The 23,816-nt window shown below is 35.5% G+C and overlaps 1 protein-coding gene across 3 annotated transcripts in view; it reads left to right on the top strand.

Annotated features, from left to right (window-relative positions):
• Positions 1–23,816, top strand: part of CSMD3 (CUB and Sushi multiple domains 3) — an 872,847-nt gene that overhangs the window by 345,900 nt on the left and 503,131 nt on the right. For all 3 annotated transcript variants that reach the window (XM_036338167.1, XM_036338166.1, XM_036338165.1), the window contains 2 exons: positions 4,089–4,176; positions 22,006–22,130. In XM_036338167.1, the coding sequence (XP_036194060.1) occupies positions 4,089–4,176; positions 22,006–22,130 (213 nt within the window). The remainder of the gene's footprint in view (positions 1–4,088; positions 4,177–22,005; positions 22,131–23,816) is intronic.

Genomic DNA, 23,816 nt, shown 5'->3' with positions numbered 1-23,816 from the left:
TACTTATGTTCTTACCGTTTTGCAAGAAATAAAGTGATCAGCCACCCAGCCAGTGTGGCTCAATGGTTGGGCATTGACCTATGAACCAGGAGATCACGGTTTCTCAGTCAGGGTACATGCCTGGGTTGCAGGTTCAATCCCCAGTAGGGAGTATGCCGTAGGCAGGTGATCAATGATTCTCTCTCATCATTGATGTTTCTATCTCTCTCTCTCCCTCTCCCTTTCTCTCTGAAATAAATAAAAATATATATTTTTTAAAAGTGACCACTCTGTTCAGTTACCTAAATAGCATTATGTAGTGGAAGCAGCTGATTAAGTGAGTGAATGGTAACTTCATTTGAATGTCTTGACATCAAGACAAGTTAGGTAACTTGGGTAATTATAAATTTCTAAATATCAGATAAATAACTGATTATACATTTTCTTTATTTTTATTTTAAATTTTTTTAATCAATGAACATTAAATACATGTATCATGCAGAAGGTTTCCTGTTATCTTTGCATTTTAAATTGGGAAGTCGTTTCCATATAGCAGATGTTCAAAAACACAATTGTTCTAAAGCACAATCCCAAATAGACACAAATAATTAAAATCTGAGATTAACTAAGTGAAAATGGTGAAAGTAATATCTATGCTTTGCTTTTTAAGATAAAATGTCTAGAAAGTGTTTTCAGTTTTAATTAATGATGCTGCTTTGTCCTGGTGAGTTTTCTAGACAATATATAGGGCTCAAGAGTTAAGAGTAAAATTTCTTGAATCAATCTGCGAAGGTTAAAACCTAGATTAAAGCATTAATTAACAGTATGACTTTGAAACATTTCTAACTTCTGCATGCCTCAGTTTTCTCACCTGAAGGAAGTGTAGAATATTAGTAGATACTCTTAAGATTGTTGTGAAGAGTAAATGAGTTGATACACGTAAAATAGATGTAGAATAGTTTCTGATGCATAGTTAGTGCTAAATACGTGTTTTAGCTATTATAAAAATTTATACAACCCCGGCTTGCTTTTTGAGGCAATAATGACAAAGAAATGGAAAAAATATGTTTTATTATTTTTTATTTCTAATATGTTAATAAAGTACTTCTAGATTATCAACACATAATCTTTTATATATTGTAATATAATGTTATCTATTATAATATAATAGAGTAGGTAAGTATAGTCATACCACTCATTTTCTTCTCTATCTCATGCTAAAAAATTTTTTTTGCAGTAAAGGAAGATACTTATTCTTATAAAATATATAATAATTTTTATAAAAGCCATTTAAAGATGTAAAAGATAGTGCTTCCATAGAAAATACTTGACTCATTGAAAATCATATACAAGGATATAGTCATTAATCATACAACTAGGACATATTTACTGTTATTAAGTCCTTTTAGGCATTGTGGGTATATTAAAATAATTATAAGTCTTCCAACTATATTTATCAGGGATATACTATTGTGTGCCTAGGACTAAAGAATGTGAAACTACTCTTTTATAATATGATAAAATAGCTTTAAAATTAACTATATTTTCCGTGATATATAAAAAGAGGGCTGTGAATAATCTGGAAAAAAATGAAAGACTATATTTTGTAAAAAGTAGCACATGATATGAGTCTTGAAAATTAAATAGGATTTTGACAAAGTGGAAGAAAGGGAAAGCATGGAGATATGGAGAAAGCACAAAGCATAGAATAAGCAAGGCTAACCACTTTTGTCACTTGGAGGCATTTCTGACCTGTTGGATATAACAAGTAAAATTGCAGAATGATAAAGAATCTGTTGCTCTTGAATTATGGATGTGTCTTGATGACCAGTGAGAAATACAATTAATATACTCGAAATTCAGAATAATATAATTGAACAGTAATAAAAATTTTGTTTGAGGAAGTTCAGTCCGCAAATAAGATGGATTGGAGCTGAGTAATAATGGAATCACAAAAGCATCTTGGTCAGGTTGGTTAGAGCATGCACATGAGATGACAATAAGAATTTTTATTTTATTTACTTTTAATAGTTTATTGATTTTTTTACAGAGAGGAAGGGAGAGGGATAGAGAGTTAGAAACATCGGTGAGAGAGAAACTTCAATCAGCTGCCTCCTGCACACCCCCTACTGGGGATGTGCCCGCAACCAAGGTACATGCCCTTGACCAGAATCGAACCTGGGACCCTTCAGTCTGCAGGCCGATACCCTATCCACTGAGCCAAACCAGTTAGGGCAAGAATTTTGTTGGTTTAGTAAGTCATTGAAGGAACAAGAAAGGAACTTAGAAAAGATGGCAAAACTATACATTGAAAGTCATAAGCAAAGAGGTAATTTTTCAAGCTGTGAGGGAAATATAAACTATAGATAACTATTGGTCAGTGCCTTTGAATTTGTCCACTGTATGTGATATCAACAAAAGTAGCAGAATAGCCACATACACACACACACACACACACACACACACACCAAAAAACAAAACAAAATAACCAAAGACAGGTAAAATGGAATTAAATAGGAAGTCAACAGACCAAGGCAACATACATATCATGTGCTTTGACCAATGAATATGTAATAAAGTCAGCAATAAGAGTATTGTTGGGCTATGGCTATTTAGGCAAGTGGTTTTTTTATAGAATAAGGGATACAAAAGTAAAATTTAATATCTAATTGAAAATATGTCACCATTATTAGAGACATGAATGTTGGGCCATCATCTGACAATTATCTTGCTATTTGATAAATCAATTTAAGCACATTGACTAGTCTGAACTAAATTATGCAGGGATCCAGCTGTTCTCAACATTGACTTTACTTTAGAATCATTTTGAGGTTTATTATAAAATAAAAACTAACAAAATTAATGCCAGGTCCTGCCATAGATTAAATATTTTAGAGTATTTAGAGGTAGAAGTAGCCATCTTTATTCTTTAAAGAAAGCTCCACAGTGATTTTAATCCATTGTGTAAGATGAGAACCATTACAAGGTTTATATATTTTTTTCTTTTCTGAAATCTCTGCTGAAAGATACTATTCTTTTCTTTTTACAAAAATTATTTGAATTTATTGGATTAATATTGACTAATAAAATTATATAGGTTTCAAGTGTATAATTCTATAATACTTCATCTTTATATTGCATTGTGTGTTGACCACCCAAACAGATAAATTCATGAAGAGCAAAATAGAAGTTATTCTCCAGTTTCTTATACAATTGAATTTATGAAATGATATCAGTCAGGTATTTCAAAATTATCTGGTTTTATAATATTTCCATTAAGCTATCTATCTTAGGAATTTATCCAATGCGGTCACATTCACTGAACATATTAATTAATATTTCATTAACTGGGTGTTCTGAAGAAACTATTGAAAATGTGTACACTGGCTAAGTAAAACATAGTCATGAAAATTGCTAGAGGATATGTCATTATTTTATTTTTCAGAATTATAACTAGAGGCCCAATGCACAAAATTTATGCAAGGGGCTTGGCCCTCGCAGCCAATGCGACTTCACTTTGGCTCTTGCATCCCCAGCTTTGTCTGGAAGGTTGTCCGGAAGGACGGCCAGTCTAATTAACATATTGCTTTTATTATTACAGATTCTAGGCTTTGCTTAGTAATTTGTCCCATAGTTTTATTTTGGCATTTGTAGCCTAAATTAATAATTTTAAACTTTTTTCATAATATCTTATTTTTCTATTGCACCTTTAGAAATAATAGGTATCCAAATTACACTGTTATAATTGGTTATGACTTCTTTACTGCAAATAATTAATGGAAACTCTGTTATTGATGCCCTGGGAATGCATATACAGAGATTTCACAATTTAATGGTAATTAAAAATAAATTGTTAACTGTTGATGTATTAATATCATAGTAGTATGTCATTTAGAATGTGACCATCAAACTTAATTATTTTAGGTATATAAATAGAAAAATTGGTTTTGTATTCGTTACTAGATTATAGAATTATATTTTAACTTTTGATATTTAAACTGTAATGACAAAATGCAGGAATGTATTTTATGTAATTATAAAAATTAATATCCTTACTTTTCTAATTACATAGGTTTTGATTCTTTTTTTTTCTCTTTTCTGTGTTACAGTAAATGAGGGAGGTATTAAAACAGCTTCCAATTTATGTCCAGATCCAGGTGAACCAGAAAATGGGAAGAGAGTTGGATCAGATTTTAGGTAATATTTAATTGTTTATTTCGTTATTTTGTTAAAGTTTATTTTAATTAAAATTTAGTTGATGTGTTACTATTAATACTGTTTTATTATTTTAAAGTATCAAATGAAAAAAAAAACTTTAAAGAGCACTTTTGGAGTTTAAATGATTAATTTCTCATCATGTACTAAGGGAATGATGGGATTTGGATTTGAAAGACGTGAGTTTGAATCTGAGTTCTCTCGCTTATTAGTTGTTTGATATTGGGTAAGTCATTCACTTTTGTTTGTCTGAATTTCCTTCTATGCAACATGTAAATCAAATCTACCACATGTGATGATGAGTTTGAAACGAGGTACTGCCAGTGAAACCTTCCTGCAAACATTTTATATGTATTTTTTGGAAGTAAACATGAATATGTTTTATCACCATCTTAAAATAATATTAATTTTGTTAGTTTTAAATTAAGTTACTAAGAACCTGGAGCATGTATATTATATTTATGGTAGCCATTATTTTACATTACTAACAAATAATATTTTTTAAATCTTGAATTTTCAGTTGTCCTCTGATTATAGCATTTTACAAATAAAAATGTTTTAAAAATCTGTAAAATACTAAATGATACTAAGTGACTTACTAAAATCAATTAAATTCTCAGCTTCGATAAATAAAATTTATAGTTTATAGACTACAAAATGGTAAGCATTTACATGCATTCTTTATTTATTAAAAATTCCCAGCATATATTTATTTAGCCCCTCTTTACAAGTGAGAAAATTGACAATCTGTTTACCCAGCTAATAACTTGATGAAACTTAGATTTGAACTCATTACTCTCGGAATCTAAAACCTTTTAGTCACTACATTACATTATATTTTGAAGGCAAACTTCATTCAAATCCCATCTTTGCCATAAACTATCTTGTCTTCTCCAAGAGTTTATTTCCTCATATCCTTGAGGGGAAGATTACATGAGATAAGTTATGCGTGGTAGAAATCATAGATCTTAAAACAAGTACTCAATGCTAGCTGCTATTATAGTATGCTATAAAATGACTTTTATTAATGTTAATATTTACTTTGCCCCACTATTTTAAAAAATATATGGTTTATTGGAAATCAATTTATTATAAAAGCAATACAGTGAGTTAAATACCATTATGTATAGTGGATTTCAAGTCTTAAGATCATCTTTCAATTATGTTTCAAGCACCATCATAGATATTAGGCATCAAGAATCCCACGCAGGACTACATTGTAATATGGTCATCATCATTTAAGAATGTGCCTGGCCAGCATGGCTCAGTGGTTGAGCGTCAACCTATGTATGAACCAGGAAGTCATGGTTTGATTCCCGGTCAGGATAGATGCCCAGGTTGCGGGCTCGATCCCCAGTGAGGGGCATGTGAGAAGCAGCCGATTTATGGTTCTCTCTCATCATTGATGTTTCTATCACTCTCACCCTCTCCCTTCCTCTATGAAATTAAAAAAAAAATGTATATTTAAAACAAGAATGTATGAAATGTTATAGAAGCACAGACAAGGTATGGTGTTTTGGAGACTAGGAGGTAGGGGTCACAAAATGCTAACATTGAACTGGTTCTAAAGGATTACTAGAATCTGGTATAGATAGGAAGAGAAATTCAGAAAAAAAAATATATTCTTTGTTTCTTTATCTATTGTGTGTCCATTATGTACCTGGCCTTGTACTAGAAACTGATAAAACAGACATAATACATGCCTTCCATATTTCTTATAATTTAAAGGCAGAAAATAAGAAAAAATGAACACATGCAGATGTAATCACAAATTTATAAGTGCTTTAAAGTAAAAAAAAATAAAATAAAATTGTGTTTTATGAGAGAGAGAGAGAATAAAAATGTCATGGTGGGAGCCCCCCCAATTTAAGAAGGTCCCACTCTCATATTTACTGGAATAATTTCCCCCCATATTTTGTATATATATATATATATATATATATATATATATATATATATATTCATTCTTTGATGGACAGTTTTTAAATTGTTGACATTATTACAGATGTCCTTCATTTTCCCCACCTTTGCCCACCCCCACCCAGGCTCACCCCCCTTCCCTGGTCTTCGCCAGACAAGGAAGGGAGATCCTCAGAGTGAGGAAGAGCTTGATTAACTGTTCCAGGAAAGTAAAGATCAGAGAGTCTAAAAGCATCGAATGAAGTTGAGGAGATAAGAGGGAAACCGGATCTCTTTTGCAGAGGAAGCTAATTGGCATCCATTCAGCCTAATGAATTAAAGATTTTTTAAACAGTGTTTTTATAATGTGGGAGCTAATATTTAAAAATCAACGGAGTTCTCTCTCTCTCTCTCTCTCTCTCTCTCTCTCTCTCTCTCTCTCTCTCTCTCTCTCTCACACACACACACACACACACACACACACACACACAGTTTTTGCCTGTTAGGCTTAGCAACTGAAACAACTGTATGTTCATGTTAACATCTGGTACAACCAGTGAACAGCTGCTCTCTTTGGGCTGAGAAAGCTTTTTCTGCTTCACCATGGCCACCCCTAGGCTACTTCAGTCATTTAGGGCACCTACCTATTATGGGAAGTTGTAAAGAGTTGTAAGAGGGTGGCCTAGCGCAGCTTATATTTTCAGTTGGTCATGCTTTATATTTTAGATAAATTGATTCAAGGAAAGAGAAGTTTTAGTTAAAAGGCTGCTGAAGTAGTCTGGGTGTAAGATGGTGGAGACTTGGCCAAAACCGGTTTGGCTCGGTGGATAGAGCGTCAGCCTGCGGACTGAGGGGTCCCAGGTTCGATTCCGGTCAGGGGCATGTACCTTGGTTGCGGGCACATCCCCAGTGGGAGGTGTGCAGGAGGCAGCTGATCGATGTTTCTCTCTCATCGATGTTTCTAGCTCTCTATCCCTCTCCCTTCCTCTCTGTAAAAAATCAATAAAAATATATTTAAAAAAAAAAAAGATGGTGGAGACTTGGACTCCAGTGGTGATGACAGTAAACTAAACAGATTTAAGATACATTTTGAAGTTAAAATTCTCAGTATTCAATGATAATTTGATGTAGAAAGTAAGAAAAACAAAAAAATAATGGAGATACCTTTTTTTCAGCTTAAACATTGTAAAATGAAAATCCAGAGGTTTGTGGAGAAAAATCAAGAGTTCTGTTTTGATATTGTAAACTTTAAGTGATTTAAACATTTTCAAGTGGGAATATTAAGTTTGTAGTTGAACATAATTGATATTCAGAGATTGTAGGGAATCATCGGCACTAGATATTGTAAAGAATATTAAATCAACATGAGTTGATTCCATTAATTATATAATGTAGAACGATAGGAGAATCTATGACATAGTCCCAAAAATCTATGCTACTTGATTATTTGATGTAATACAAGGAGCAATCAAATCATGCTTCTGAGTGGCAAGAAAATAGTAGTGAGTGGACCAAGAGAAGGAACTGCTAGTTTCAGCCTGATCCCTGCAGGCCAGGCTGAGGGATCCCACCAGTGCATGAATCTATGCACTGGGCTGCTAGTATGCATATAAGATCTTTGGTTAATCTCTTACCACCCTCTCCCCTACCCACTTCCCTCTGAGATTCATCAGTCTGTTCCATGTTTCCATGCCTGTGCATTGAGCTTCTGCCCCTTGGTGGTCAGTGTGTGTTATAGCCCCAGGTCGAATGGTCGCTTAGGCTTTTATACATATATATAGATATGCATAGCCCATGGGCACAGGCAATAGTGTAATGAAGGCCTGGGGTGGGGTGGGAGCCAGGTGGAGGGGACAATGGAATGGGACAAAAATGGGAGACATGTAATATTCTCAACAATAAAGATAAATAAAAACAAAACAAAAAGACCTTCCTAATTTAAGCCACCATCATCTCCCTTGAATCATTAAAACAGCACTAAATTATCTGTCTATTACTCTTGTTATCTATGATACATTCACCAGAGATCAGTCAGAGTGATTTTTTCAAAACACAGATCTGATCAATTCTCTGCTTAAAATCCTCTAATAACGTCCCCCTTGGACTTAGAATAAAATTGATACTCTTAAAAGTAGTCCTTATAGAACTTGTTCTGTTTTTCCCTCGCTGAGCCCATTTTGGATTATTCTCCTCATATCCCACTCTGATCCAGCTATCCTGGCCTCTTTTTTGTTTTTGAAACATATCTAGCTTATTCCTACTTGGGGCCCCTCTGGCAGATGCCTATTCTAGTAATGTCTCTTTGTTATTAAGATGTCAGATTAAATACAACCTCCCTAACAAGTCACTTTTTATTAACTATTTTTTATTATTGACACTATATAGACAACCACATTTCCCCTCCTTTGCCCACCTCCACCCAGGCCCCACCTCAACCCCTTTCCCTGTGGCCATCACCACACTGTTGTCTGTGCCCATGGGTTGGTTATGCATATAGGTTCTTTGGCTAATCCTTTCACCTTCTTTCATCCAGGACCCCTTCCTCATCCCCTCTGATAGCTGTCCGTCTGTTCCATGCATCAATGCCTGTTTCTATTTTGTTTGTCAGTTTATTGTGTTCATTAGTTTCCTCTAGCCAAGATCTGGAAAGAGCTAGAAAGTCTTTTCTGACCCCTTTAGACATTTCTCACTCTATCTTTGATATTATTTCTTTATAGTATTTGTTATGGGATACTGTTCTACTTGTTTATTCATTTGTTTGCTATCTCTGTGCTGGTCCCTGATCTGATTGCCCACGAATTCACTTGTTAGACCTTCCCTGCTCTGCTGTCTATCATGGGAGAGTTAGGGAATGAGCCTTGTAGGCTCAGTTTCCTAGGCTTCTTGCTGACTTTGACCAGTCACAGACACTAGCTGGAAATGGAAAGATGTAAAATAGGGTGAATCCAGGCTCATCTCCTTCTCTCTCTCTGCCTTGGAGGCTCCTGGATATGGCAGGCTCAGCAGTACTCTCACTTAAAACACACACACACACACACACACACACACACACACACACACACACGCACACACACCAAAAGCAAAAACCAACATCAAAACTAACAACAACAAATAAATCCATCCCCTGAGTTCTAGTTACACTAATCTCTGAGTGCAGGCTGTGTTTTAAGTGCCCCCGCTCTTTCATTGCCCAACTATAACCAATGTCTTGTAGTAAATTGCCTCCCTTGGAAAGGCCTAATGCGATTTCTATTTTGCATTCGGATCTTCACTGATAGAGTTTGTCTATCCCCACTGGAATGCAAACTCGATGAGAACAGAACCTGTCCTGTCTGGTTTATTTATTTATCGGCATGCTTATAATGTGTGGTTTAAAAACGAAAACTTTTCTTTTTGGCATAGCCCCAGAGATTAAGATAATTGTACCTAGCTTAATGAGTTCAACCTTTTTAAAGTATGCAGAATAAGCTTTTATTAAATCATATTTTAGAATGATAAGATCTCATATTAGATAAAATTTTCAAGTAGTTTTTTTTAGTGAGCCTAAATATACAATTTCCATATTCCTTTTTTCAAAGTACTTAGAATCAAAGGATAATAAAGAGGGCAGAGTCTAACACTGAGCTAGGTCTACAAACATTACAGTTATTCAATTTAATGAACACTTGCTACATGCCTACAATGTGTCAGACATATCAATTGCTACAGATACAAAGATAAAAAGGGAATATTTGATTGTAAAGAATAAAGTTTATGATATACTCTGATGTGAAATTACAGATTTTCAGGGTGAGGGTGAGCCATAGGCAGAAACACAGAGCTCTGTAAACCATGCTATTGTTGAATGTAAGCACAAAGTGGAGAGGTAGATACAGCCCGTGAAGGAGATTGCCAAGTAGACAATGGATTTGTATATATTCCCAACTGATGGAATAACACCATGATTTACACTTTACAAATATTATATAATTTTAAACAAAAAAAAGGGAAAGGCAAAATTGTATGTCATAAGGTAACTTGTTAAACTCTTTTACATAAATATTACAAATAAAGGAATACCCAGTGACCATTTTACAAATGATTATTTTTTCCAAATAACAAGAATTGTAGAAGAAGTTCTTTCTGGCACAGATTCAGCTCCTCAGTAATGACAATTAGGCCTGAGCTACTTGCTATCTTTTAAAACATTTTTTTTCATAATTCTTTGTATATTAGTTTTGAATCTTGTGCTGAATGTCTCATGATGGTGAAATGGCTGCTATTCCTCTTGTTCTAGATATCAATCCTCCAGATATCAAAACTAAGAGTAAAGAGTTTTCTCTTTCTGAGAACTTAGCTGATGTGGCTCACTTGGTTAGGTGTCATTCCAAGCACCAAAAGGTTGATGGTTCCATTCCTGGTGACAGCACATGCCTGGGTTGCCAGCTTGATCCCCAGTAGGGGGCGTGCAGGAGGCAAGCAGATAGAGGTATTGCTCACCCAGCATAGTTTCTCTCCCCCTCTCTAGAAACCAATGAAAAACTTTAAAAACAATAACAACAAACAATTATGAAATATTTGAGGTATATTTCTTTTGGTGAATTTACTTTAATAACAAGGAGATTGATGCATGGAATGTTACAGCTATAATGCAACTAGAGACAATCAAATCCAATCTACTTGAAATTTTCCTTGGTGAGCTATCATGTTGATAAACTGAATTTGAAAAATTGAGTTTATTTTATATGATAGGCTTAATATGGCAGTTGCAACTTAATATGCCAAATTTTCTTTGCTAACATATACAATAATTTATTATTAATTGTCAACATCTCTATATAGGTTTGGAGCTACAAATATTACATGTGATAGTCAGTGTTCAGTCTTAGTTGTACTTCCAATCTGTAAAACATTGAACGTTCATAAACAATGAGGTAGTTGATCTGTGTATTCCTCTTTGCACTTTAAATATCACACACAAAATGACTTGCATAGTTTTATTCTTTGGTGAGAGAATAATTGGTATTTGTAACTGTTACAGCAGTAGATCAAATGGGATTTTATGTAGGAGAGTGCTTTATAAACAAGAATCCCCTAATCAAATATTAATTCTTCATATTCTTTTCAAAAATTTATTCTAAGATTTTAAAAAAGTGATCACCTTGGATATTTTATAACATCGTGTTTGACAAGGTTCAGTTGATCTGTGCCTCTGGAATATCTTCTTACTTTGACTTTAACTCTTTAAACTTCCACTTAAATTGCTTTTTTCCTCTAATAGCCAGTCTTAAACACAGGTGGCAGTCATTGGGAGGGAGAGGGGATTTTTACAGTTAATTGGTTACAAATATTAAAATACCAAAGTTTTATAATTATTGAAACTGAAAAAATTAGGGACAAATAAGGTTATCATCATTGCATTTCTGAGTTCATGCTAATATGGGGAAGAGGAGAGGAATAGAACTGAGTACAGACAGAACTAATACCATGTGCAAGTATATGATGGTTATTTGTGCCAATGCAAGGCATATTTTATGGATGCCCACCTGTGAACTTCAAGACAGCCCACGGTGGAAACCATTAAGAAGCTTCGCAACCTAATACCACACGAAGAATACTTTTCAGACCTTAATTTTCTTGCAAAATTTATTTTAAATTTTGATTTGTAGGGATTATATAATCAGGTTATAATTCCTAATTGCATAAACCACTCTCTGTCCTATGGTTATAACAACAAAAATGGTGTGAAACATAGAGCTTTTCAAGCAATACTATTTTCAATGCTTATTAATCCCAAGTAATTTAATCCTTACCAATTGTAAAAATTCCTATCACAGAATAAAAATGTCTGCCTAGATTTTAAATAAGTTTTATTTTGTCTCTTAAATGTGTGCCTATGTTGTGATTTTTTAAAATATTCTGTCACTTCGTAACTCTTTTTTTTAATTAATTAAATCTTTATTGTTCAGATTATTACATTTGTTCCTCTTTTTTCCCCCCATAACTCCCCTCCACCCAGTTCCCACCCCACCCTCCTCCTTCACTCCCCATCCACTGTCCTCATCCATAAGTGCACAATTGTTGTCCAGTATCTTCCCGCATCCCCCTCACCCCTTTTTCTCCCAAGAATAGCCAGTCCATTCCCTTTCCATGCCCTGGATTCTATTATAATAACCACTTCATTCTGTTCATCAGATTATTCACTTGATTTTCAGATTCACTTGTTGATAGATATGTATTTGTTGTTCATAATTTGTATCTTTACCTTCTTCTTCGTCTTCCTCTTCCTCTTCTTAAACGATACCTTTCAGCATTTCATATAATACTGGTTTGATAGTGATGAACTCCTTTAGCTTTTTCTTATCTGTGAAGTTCTTTATCTGACCTTCAATTCTGAATGATAGCTTTGCTGGATAAGGTAATCTTGGTTGTAGGTTCTTGGCATTCATCACTTTGAATATTTCTTGCCACTCCCTTCTGGCCTGCAAAGTTTCTGTTGAGAAATCAGCTGACAATCGTATAGGTCAGCCATGGGCAAACTACGGCCCGCGGGCCAGATCCGGCCTGTTTGAAATGAATAAAACTAAAAAAAAAAAGACCGTACCCTTTTATGTAATGATGTTTACTTTGAATTTATATTAGTTCACACAAACACTCCATCCATGCTTTTGTTCCGGCCCTCCGATCCAGTTTAAGAACCCATTGTGGCCCTTGAGTGAAAAAGTTTGCCCACCCCTGGTATAGGTACTCCCTTGTAGGTAACTGACTTTCTTTCTCTTGCTGCTTTTAAGATTCTCTCTTTGTCTTTTGCTCTTGGCATTTTAATTATGATGTGTCTTGGTGTGGTCCTCTTTGGATTCCTTTTGTTTGGGATTCTCTGTGCTTCCTTGACTTGTAAGTCTATTTCTTTCACCAGGTAGGGGAAGTTTTCTGTCATTATTTCTTCAAATAGGTTTTCAATATCTTGCTCTCTCTCTTCTTCTGGCACCCCTATAATTCGGATGTTGGTACGCTTAAAGCTGTTCCAGAGGCTCCTTACACTATCTTCATATTTTTGGATTCTTTTTTCATTTTTCTTTTCTGGTTGGGTGTTTTTTGCTTCTTCGTATTTCAAATCGTTGACTTGATTCTTGCAATCTTGTAGTCTGCTGTTGGGAGTCTGTATAAAATATTATGTCACTTCGTAATTCTTATAACTACTAATATCCAAAAGCATTATTTACTAATTTATTTCTTTTCTCCATCACAGTATATTATTATCCTACTATGTGCCTTTTTCTTAGTTTCTGACATCATTATTGATCTGTATGGTTCTTCACTTGTAATGTAAAAACACTGTTTATCAAGTGAACATCTATAAGAAAATCATGGTCAAGTAAGACACATACTTTGATCCAGCAGATGTTGAATATAAGATGTAAACAAAACAAACCAAAGGAAAAAAATAGTACATTGTGGTAAGGACCCCAGAAAAAAAAAATAAGAGCAACAAATATCAAGATAAAAGTAAAAACTTTAGTTTCCACTTTTATTCACTAAAATTGTATTGAATTTTAAAATCTGGATGTAAATAATGAGGAGAGGTGTACAAATCCAAAACCAGGTGGAGTAATAGCCTTTTTAAAAGAAGAGATCATTGTTTTGAAATTAGATTAAAAACATGCTAACAATTACAGCTTAAAGTAATTTTCACTTTTTATTACTAATCTCCATTTCAACTTGTCTAATTTTAAAAGATAAAAAACATGTTATAAAAATTTTCTATTACAAATTTCATTTTAGTAAAAATTACCTCAGACTATCTATTTTGCAATTAAACTATTTTTGAAATTACTAATATAAATACATTTAGAGGATCATTTGACTTTCAAAGTTATTAAACTGGTATTACAGGTCATTTTTATACTTAGTTTCTGCATGTTTAATTTTTCTTTTTAATTTAGAAATGACTTGCAGATTCACTAATTTTTAGGTCATTCTGCATGCCTATATAATTTCTACTTGTGCAGTGATCATTTTTAAAAATGCACATTGCTTTAGTGGGGAATTTCTCTATTTGTCAGGATATCTGGACCTTTAAATCAAACACACACACACAAAACAAACAAAAACAACAACAACCTAAAACTAAAAAAAAAACCCCACATAAATACAAATTCACTCTTTATATAATGCTCTGAAGATTCCTTGCTCCATATTCCTTAAATCCAACATCATGTCTGTGTTAAAATATGGGGGGAGATGTCATATATTTTTCTTTTTTTTTTCTTTATTGATTAAGGTATTACATATGTATCCTTATCCCCTCCCTCCAGTGTCCTCCCCGTACCCCCCACTCATGCCTGCACCTCCCTGGTGTCTGTGTCCACTGGTTAGGCTTATATGCATGCATACATGTTATTTGGTTGATCTCTCCCCCTCACTCCCACCCTCCCCTACCTTCCCTCTGAGGTTTGACAGTCTGATCGATGCTTCTCTGTCTCTGGATCTGTTTTTGTTCATCAGTTTATGTTGTTCACTGTATTCCACAAATGAGTGAGATCATGCGATATTTATCTTTCTCTGACGGGCTTATTTTGCTTAGCATAATGCTCTCCAGTTCCATCCATGCTATTGCAAATGGTAAGAATTCCTTTTTTATCGTAGCATAGTATTCCATTGTGGAGAAGTACCACAGTTTTTTAATCCACTCATCTGCTGATGGGCACTTAGGTTGTTTCCAAATTTTAGCTATTGTAAATTGTGCTGCAATGAACATAGGGGTGCATATATCCTTTCTGATTGGTGTTTCTAGTTTCTTGGGATATAATCCTAGAAGTGGGATCACTGGGTCAAATGGGAGTTCAATTTTTAGTTTTTTGAGGAAACTCCATACTGTTCTCAACAGTGAATGCTCCAGTCTGCATTCCCACCAGCAGTGCATGAGGGTTCCTTTTTTCCACATCCTCGCCAGCATTTGTTTGTTGATTTGTTGATGATAGCCATTCTGACAGGTGTGAGATGGTACTGCATTGTCATTTTGACATGCATTTTTCGAATGATTAATGAATTTGAGCATGTTTTCATATGTCTCTTGGCTTTCCTTTGTCCTCTTTTTGAAAAGTATCTAGTAGTATTTAGGTCTGTTGTCCATTTTTTGATTGGGCTGTTTATCTTCCTTTTGTTAATTTGTATGAGTTCCCTGTAAATGTCGGAGATTAAACCCTTACCGATGATAACATTGGCAAATATGTTCTCCCATGCAGTGGGCTTTCTTGTTGTTTTGTTGAAGGTTTCTTTTGCTGTACAGAAGTGTTTTTTGTTTTTTTTATTTTGATGTAGTCCCATTTGTCTATTTTCTCTTTAGTTTCCATTGCCCTAGGAGCTGTATCAATGAATATATTGCTTTGGCATATGTCTGAGATTTTGCTGCCTGTGGATTCTTCTAATATTTTTATGGTTTCCTGTCTTATGTTTAAGTCCTTTATTCATTTTGAGTTTATTTTTGTGTATTTTCGTGCAAGTTGGTGGTCTAAGAAGGTAAAAGACCTGTACTCAGAAAACTACAAGACACTGAAAAAAGAGATAGATGAAGACACAAACAGATGGAAGAACATACTGTGTTCAAGGATTGATAGAATCAACATCATTAAATGTCCATACCCAAAGCAATCTATATTGATTCAATGCACTCCCCATTAAAATACCAACAGCATATTACACAGACCTACAACAAACTCTCCAAAAATTCATCTGGAAAAAACAAAACAAACAAACAAAAAAAAAACAACCCTGAATAGCTGCAGCAATGCTGAGAAAGAAGAACAAAATAAGAGGGATCTCAGTACCAGATATCAAGCTGTATTACAAAGCCATTGTTCTCAAAACTGCCTTTTACTGTCACAAGAACAAACATATGGACCGATGGAATAGAATAGAGAACCTAGACATCGACCCAAACTACTATGCTCAATTAATATTTGACAAAGGAGGCAAGAACATAAAATGGAATCAAGACAGTCTTTTCAATAAATGGTGTTGGTAAAATTGGACAGATACATGCAAAAAAAAGAGAAATAATTCCATATACTTTTAAAAATTCATACCTTCTTTCACTGAGAGCTTAGATGTTTGTGTTTTGCAGTAATATGTACAGTTTTGTTTTTTTTTCAAAGATAATAGCACTTATAGTTAGGCCAGTATAATCATGGTGAAAATCAACACTGTTTTCTAAACTCTGTAGTTGCATAACATATGCTTGGTTATTTAGTAATATAAGTTTAAAATGTGTCCAATTGTTTATTTGCAGGTATACAATCAAATTGAGTAACTTACTGAAATAGAATGTTTTTTTATCTGGAAAAGGCAGGTGTCTCTTCAGTGGTGACAGAAAACTTATAGTGAATACAGCTTGTCTTCCTTGATTGTTACTGCAGTATAACTAAATACTTATTCAAGAAATACATATTTTTGAGGAAATGTAGTTGTAAGTGATCCTTTAAATTTGATTCAAATAATAAATCAGTTCATAAAAAGAAGGTGGTGCATTTGCACATGATACCCGTTTCCTGGATGTTACTGAGCCTGGATTTTACTGGAAAGACTAGTTCTTCCAGTGATTTCTGTCCTCTCTATGCTATTTAGTACTTCTGTATTTTTGGTTCAGAATATTTTAAAGTTTAGCTGTGGTCCTGGATAATAGGGCTTATAGATGACAAATAAAGAGTCTTTCTCTTAATAGTAGGTAAGAAATTAATAATGTTCACAATTATTTCCAGTTGGAGAGAAGTAACTTAGTGTTCAATGTGTGTGAAGCCCTGTGTATGGTATAAATTACATTTCATTATGTGATCACCGCAGATGAAGAAGCTTGGAGAGATTTTTATTGTCTCTGAGCCATAAAGCTGAGCGAGGGAAGCGGTAGGGTTTGAAAGGCCTCTGGGACTCTGTAGCTCAAACTGTTAACTGCAGTTTGAAACTACTTCTCCAGCGTAGTAAAGGAAGAAAACCTTGCTGAGACCGTTAAACTTCAGGTGGAGGGGAGGGTATTCAATTATTCGATGCAAATACCCGGCCGGTCTGGTATCATAGCAATGCACTCAGTTGTTTATTATTGCCAGTTGTCTGTCTTCAGGGTAAGTGAGTTGCTTTGCTATAAAAACAAAACAAAAACAAAAACCAAAAAATAAGCTCAAACACTTGTTACAAGATGCAATTTATTATTTTTAGCAAGAAGAGCCTGGTCAAAAAACATATTATAATTATGTGACCAGAAGAGTGACCTTGACAGAATCATTAATTCATTAAGTTAGGAAGAAATTAGTAATTAAAATTACTTCTGTAGACCAGGCCTATTCTAAAGCCTTCTAAAAAATTTCTTTTCACCATTGTTAGTTTCTGAAAACTACCACTGTTGTACAAACCACCATCACTGCATCTCCATGAGAGCTAGGATTACTGGATAGATAGTTAACCGTACTCCCTGATTCTGCCTTTGCCCCTTAAATTGTATTCTTCACCCAGTGCCAGTATTATCACTTTAACACCTAAAGTCACATAATGTCATTCCTTTGGCTCTCAGTCCTACAATAGCTGCCCAATTCCCTCAGAGTAAAGGTTAAAATATTTACCATGACTTAGAAATTCATAAAAGATCTGACCCCAGTTTTCAATTGCTTCTTTAACGTAATTTTGTACCACTGTCTTTTTCATTTGCTGTGCTCTGATCACATTGCTTTCTTGGCTGTTTCTGGACCATAGCAAGTGTGTCTAGTGGTGGGAGGTGAGTGCACATGGATTAAAAGCCATTAAAATATCCTTGAGAAGGTATTTTACCTGAGAATAATTTTGCCCTGTTATAGGGATATGGCATGAAAATTTTTGTTTATTACATATATTATAAAGAGCATTTATTCACTCTCAATTATATACATACTAGAGGCCTGTTGCAGGAAGATTCCTGCAAGAATAGGGCTTCCTGCAGCTGAAGCAAAGCAGAGAAGGGAGCAAAACCCACTGAGGTGGGCTTCGCTCCCGCTCCCAGCCGCTGTGGAAGGGTTTGCCCATTGGCTCCCCTCCGCTGTGACCGGGTTTGCCCATCAGCTCCCATCCGCTGCTGCCGGGTTTCCCCTCCCACTCCCAGCAGCTGCAGCTAGGTTTGCCCATCAGTTCCCATCCACTGCAGCCGGGTTTTCCCTGTCGCTCCCATCTGCTGTGGCTGGGTTTCCCCTCCTGCTCCCAGCCACTCTGGCTGGGTTTCCCCTCCCGCCTTCCACCTCTTCAGCCTTGGCTCCGTTCCTGTCTCCGTCGCCTCTACTTAGCTCCCTTCTGTAGCACTTCGCTTCCATGTTGTCTTCAGTCTTTGCTCCCAGCCGGTATATGCAAATTAACTGCCATCTTTGTTGGCAGTTAATTTGCATATCACGCTGATTAGCCAATGGGTGGCATAGCGAAAGCACGGCCAATTACCATGTTTCTCCATTATTAGATTAAATAGACATATTTAACAATTTACAACATATATGTATGATATGCATATCTAACAATTTACTGTATACTAGGATATATTTGACAGGCTGGGAAACAGAACAGATAAGCACTGTGAGTTTTTCTTGTAGAATGAGAGATGCAATAAGTAGACAAATGAATGCACAATGTATCAGAAAATGTAAAGGAAATAACATAGAGGAAGATTACCGAATAGGACTAGCTGTTTTATAGAGAATAGTCAAGACAGACCTTATGAATAAGGTTATGTGAAGAAAAACTAGAAATGAGGATGTGACAGACATGGACTTCTTGCTGAGCATTTTTCAGACTGATATCAGAGCAATGTAAAGGCCCTGAGGCAAATGCATCCTTAATATTTTCAAGCCAGAGCAAGGAAGTCAATGTAGCTAAAGAACAGAGATTGAAGGAGAAAGGAGAGAAACGGGGGAAATAATAGAAGGTTTGATGCATAGAAATCACATAATTTGAACCATTTTCTAAAAATGATTGCCATGGATGCCATTTAAGGATAGATTGCAAGGAGCCAAGAACAGAAACAGGAAACCAACACATAGCAAAAGGACTATTGGCAATAATATATATGAGAAATTATGGTGGCTCATATGATGGTGGTGACACTGTAGGAGGTGAGACATGTTAGGTTCTTGATTTTGAAAAGTGTCGCTAACAGGATTTGCTCCATGGGGAGTGGGTGTGTAAAATAAGAGAAAAAGATGACTAAAGAATGACTCCATGGTTTTTGATCTTCAGTTGGAAGGATGAAGTTTCCATTTATGAGGTGGGGAAGTAAGAAAAGGTAGGAAGTTAATCATTAGTAAATTTTTAAGGCTGCTCAGGCTACAAGGTCATCTGAATAAAACTTGGGAGTCATGAAGAAGTCCAAGAAGACCCTAAGATCATCTATTTCTTGATATCTGGGTGTTTATTTCATGATAACTCAATGAACTCTGTGGGTTTTATTTTGTTGCTTTGTTTTATATTTAAAACAAAACCACTTTTTAAAAAGAAAGAGAGAAAGAAAGGAAAGAACTCTGGTGAAGACTGGATTCTAATGCCTAGATTTCCCCTATACTAACCTTTCTGTTCTTTGCCATGCCACCACTTACTTCTTACCTTTTGTCTTCTTTAGTCTGGAACAGAAGTTGGACGGCTTTTTCTTTAAAGGGTTAGATAGTAAACATTTTATACTTTGACTACAGGGAACTGGGGGTCTCCGGAGGCAGGCCCCCGAGCGGCCAGGGCCGCCTGGGGGTGGGTGTGGCCAGTCCATGTGCCTGCCACCCAAGTGGGGCTGAGGGGACTGGGCACTACCATCTTGTGGCTGTGGGCGCTGCCATCTTTGAGGGCGTGACAGTCAATTAGCATATTCCCTCCTTATTGGCTGTGGGCGTCACCATCTTTAAGGGCGTGGCAGTCAATTAGCATATTCCATCCTCATTGGCTGTGGGCACCACCATCGTTGAGGGTGTGGCAGTCAATTAGCATATTCCATCCTCATTGGCTGTGGGCACCAACATCTTTGAGGGTGTGACAGGCAATTAGCATATTCCCTCATAGGCTGTGGGCGCAGCCATCTTTGCGACAGTGTGATGGTCAATTAACATATTCCCTCTTTATTAGCTAGGATAGGCAAAAGTGTTTCCATTTTAACTACCCAACTGTGACATTATAGCATGAAAACAGCCATATATTTTGTAATGAAAGAGGATGGCTGTGTTTCAATAAAATTTTATTTATGGACAATGAAATGTGAATTTGATGTATATTTTACATTTCATAAAATAGTATTAATTTTGTGATTTTTTCAAATGTTTAAAAATATAAAGTCAATTTTTAGCTCCTGGGCTGTGTAAAAACAGGCAGGGGACCAGATTTGGGCTGTAGGATATGGTTTGCTAACCCTTGGTCTAGATTATTTGTTATTTTCTTAGTGGTCTCCCTTTATCTATTTGTCTTCCTTTTAAATTGTCCTCTGCATTTTTGCAGAAATATTTTCTTGCAACACAAGTGTGATCAGGTGATCCCTTAGATGAAGAACTCAGGGAACTAGAGGAGCTGTTCTGGAGCAGGCCAGGTGAGAGGGTGCAGGGAAGGCCCTCTGGTCAGGAAGGGCCAGGAAGAGCAGACAGAGAGCCGCATGGCAGGTACAGAAGCTCAGCTGCTGGAAGGGCTCATCATGTGTGGGAATTGCCAGGGACTTAACTGTTTGAAGACATTTTATAAGTTAAGGAAATTGGACTTTGTAAAGGGTGTCCCAAAATTCACGCAAGGAGTAATTTTGATAGAAAACACAGGTTTATAATTAAAAATTGTAATTTTTGTTATTGATTTATAAAGTATACAGTATAGAGTTATGCATGTAATAGCACATTGGGTAAATGGCCTCCACAGCTTTGCTGGCACATACGCAAAGCCGTGGTCTTCATTGGTCTTCTTTGTCCCGACTCCTGGGCCATAATTGGTACTTGGTAATGCTTATCAAATTGAAGGGATTGAAATCAAAGGGCAACAGATATTAGAATCTGATTCAACAAACCAAGTAAAATTAGGCTTTTATTTTTTGTTGTTGTTAATGCTCATGCAAAATTCAAATCTTGTGTAAATTTTGGGACACCCTTTATATATATCTTGCTGGTGAGTTTCTGTTTAAGGATTTTATGAATGAAAATGCATGGGCAGTTGTTTATTTCAGAAAAACATTTGTTACACTTAGCTATTAGGGTTTTTTAAAATAAACATTTTAGTAACTTTACTTTCAGTGGAAAGGGAAACAAAATTCTAATTACAAAAGGATAAATAATAAAGGGTGGGTTAATTTTATAGAAATGATCAGCATCATTTTGAAGCCCTAAATATATGTAAACATATACATAAAGGCATATCCAAGTCAATCTATAATAATAAAAGCCTAATATGCTAATTAGACCAGACAGCCAAACGACCTTCCGGACGAAGCCAGGGCTGCAAGGGCCGAGGCAAGCTGCAGCGGCTGCGAGGGCCGAGTCCCTTGCATAAATTTCGTGCATTGGGCCTCTCGTACACATATAAAAATCTGCTAGAGAAGTACTGGATTGTGGTATGAATATAAGCACTGGGATTCAAGTTAGGAAACCCACTTTTTGCCTCACAATCACCACCTACTTAGATGAGACACTCAATTATTTAATCTTGGCTTCTACAATTAATAACAAGATACTTAAACTTGATGACAGTTTTATACGATTCTTACCAATATCTGCAGGTTACTGATTTACAATGGTTTGATCTGTTTATGACTTTTACTATACATTTGCTCAAGCCATTTTTTCATATTCTGCTTTCAGAGTAGACACTTTTGTCACCGTGAGGCGCTTTTGACCTGTTGGATATGGCCAGTAGAAATGGAGCCTAATCATTATGTTATATGCTTCTAATACTGCTTTTTAATCCTTTGTTCAATTTTAGCCTGGGATCAACTGTGCAGTTTTCTTGTGATGAAGATTATGTCCTACAGGGCGCTAAGAGCATCACCTGTCAGCGAATAGCTGAAGTCTTTGCTGCTTGGAGTGATCACAGGCCCGTATGTAAAGGTAAAGTCTTTAAAATAAAAATGGTCTTTTAACACATTTGAATAGTTTGAACTTTGTTCTATTGAGTATAAATTTTAATGGCTTCTTTGAGGTGTAATGCAGTCTTTAAGCAAACATTTAGCTCATGTATTTAACAATGTTTATTGAAAATCTGTAATCTGTGAACCACTATCTTAGGTTCCCAATGTGTTTCCAATCTAATAATCACATAGCAACAGATTGGAGCATAAAATATATAATACAAAGCACTGGTAACTTTGTTGGCCTTTTTTTTTTTTTTTAAATAAATCACCAATTACTCTATATAGGCATTGATATGGATGAGATGAATTTTTAACTGTAATTCTACCTCCATTTGTACAGTTTGCCATTTTAATCACTTACGTGTCCAATAGTAGTGATGTTGGGGGCAGTGGATGTGTAGCACAGGTTCCATAGTTAGTTAATTTAATCTAAGACCAATAATGAATATTCTAGTTTTCATATTACCAGTAATCACTGATAAAATTTATTCCCACCACCATTCTACAAATTAAATATTTCCATCTAAATTAAATGAAGCCCCCTTTTTTCATAAACTTTATTAAGCTATGTTTGAAGATGAGCACCTCATCCTAGACTCCTGGCATTCTTGATTACTTATTTGTGATTATGGAATCTCTGCATATTTCAGTGTCTTACATACTCAAAATCCTGTTAGCTCTTCTTCTGCCTCAGAGAACATTTTCAGGGATTCACCACACCCTGTAGATTGCTCTCTGATAAAATGAGGGTGAGGTCCGAGGGACACAGAAAGGACACATTTGAGAACTATGGTAAAGAGGAAAGGACAAACTTTTTAACAATTGGCTAGATAGGGAAGGAGAAAGTGACAAGACAGAGTCAAGGATGAAAGTTAATGCCTGTGGGACTAGAAAAATCTCACACTGTTAAAAGTATGAAGGAAGTGAAAAATCAGGTTGTATGGGAAATTATCCACTGTTACTACAACATTGTTATCAGCACCATTTTTTAGGCACTTAGAGCATGCTAACCACTGCATGGACTCCATCTCATTTAATCCTCAGGACCAACTGATAGAGGCATTTTCATCTCTGTTTTATAAATGAGGAGTATAAGGCATAGAGAGATCCAGTTACTTTCCCAAGTTCAAATACCTAGGAAATAGCAAAGTCCTTAATAAGGGTATCTATAGAATGGAGAGGAAAGCTAGATTTCAGAGCACTGGGGAGAAAGGAGAAAACGATAAAATGGAAGCCACAGGTATATTCCACTCACTTGACAATGGCAATGCAGAATAAGAATAAGAATCTAGATTTTTCTCAAATTCAAGTAAAACTTTCTGGTCACAGGTAGATTTTTATTCATTACCGTCTGGCTTTGAAAGGCTTAAAAATGAGATACAGTATAATAGTATAAAAAATAAATATTGAAATAGGGTTAATGAAAAAATAAGACAAAATAGTTACAAAAGCTTATGTACAAATTTATAAACAATTTTTAAGGATGTTTACGGTGCTGCTCAGTTGGTTGGAGCGCCATCTGTGCACCAAAAGGTTCAATTCCTGGTTCGAGGCGTATGCAGGAGGCAGCCAATGAATGTTTTTCTCCCTTCCTTACTCTCTCTAAAAGTCAATTTTAAAAAGAGTCCTTTATATATTAGACAAACATGAGAGCTGCCAATCA

This window comes from Myotis myotis, unplaced genomic scaffold (genome assembly GCF_014108235.1).
Source record: "Myotis myotis isolate mMyoMyo1 unplaced genomic scaffold, mMyoMyo1.p scaffold_m19_p_16, whole genome shotgun sequence".
NCBI lineage: Eukaryota > Metazoa > Chordata > Mammalia > Chiroptera > Vespertilionidae > Myotis > Myotis myotis.
This window is presented reverse-complemented; position numbering and strand designations above follow the sequence as displayed.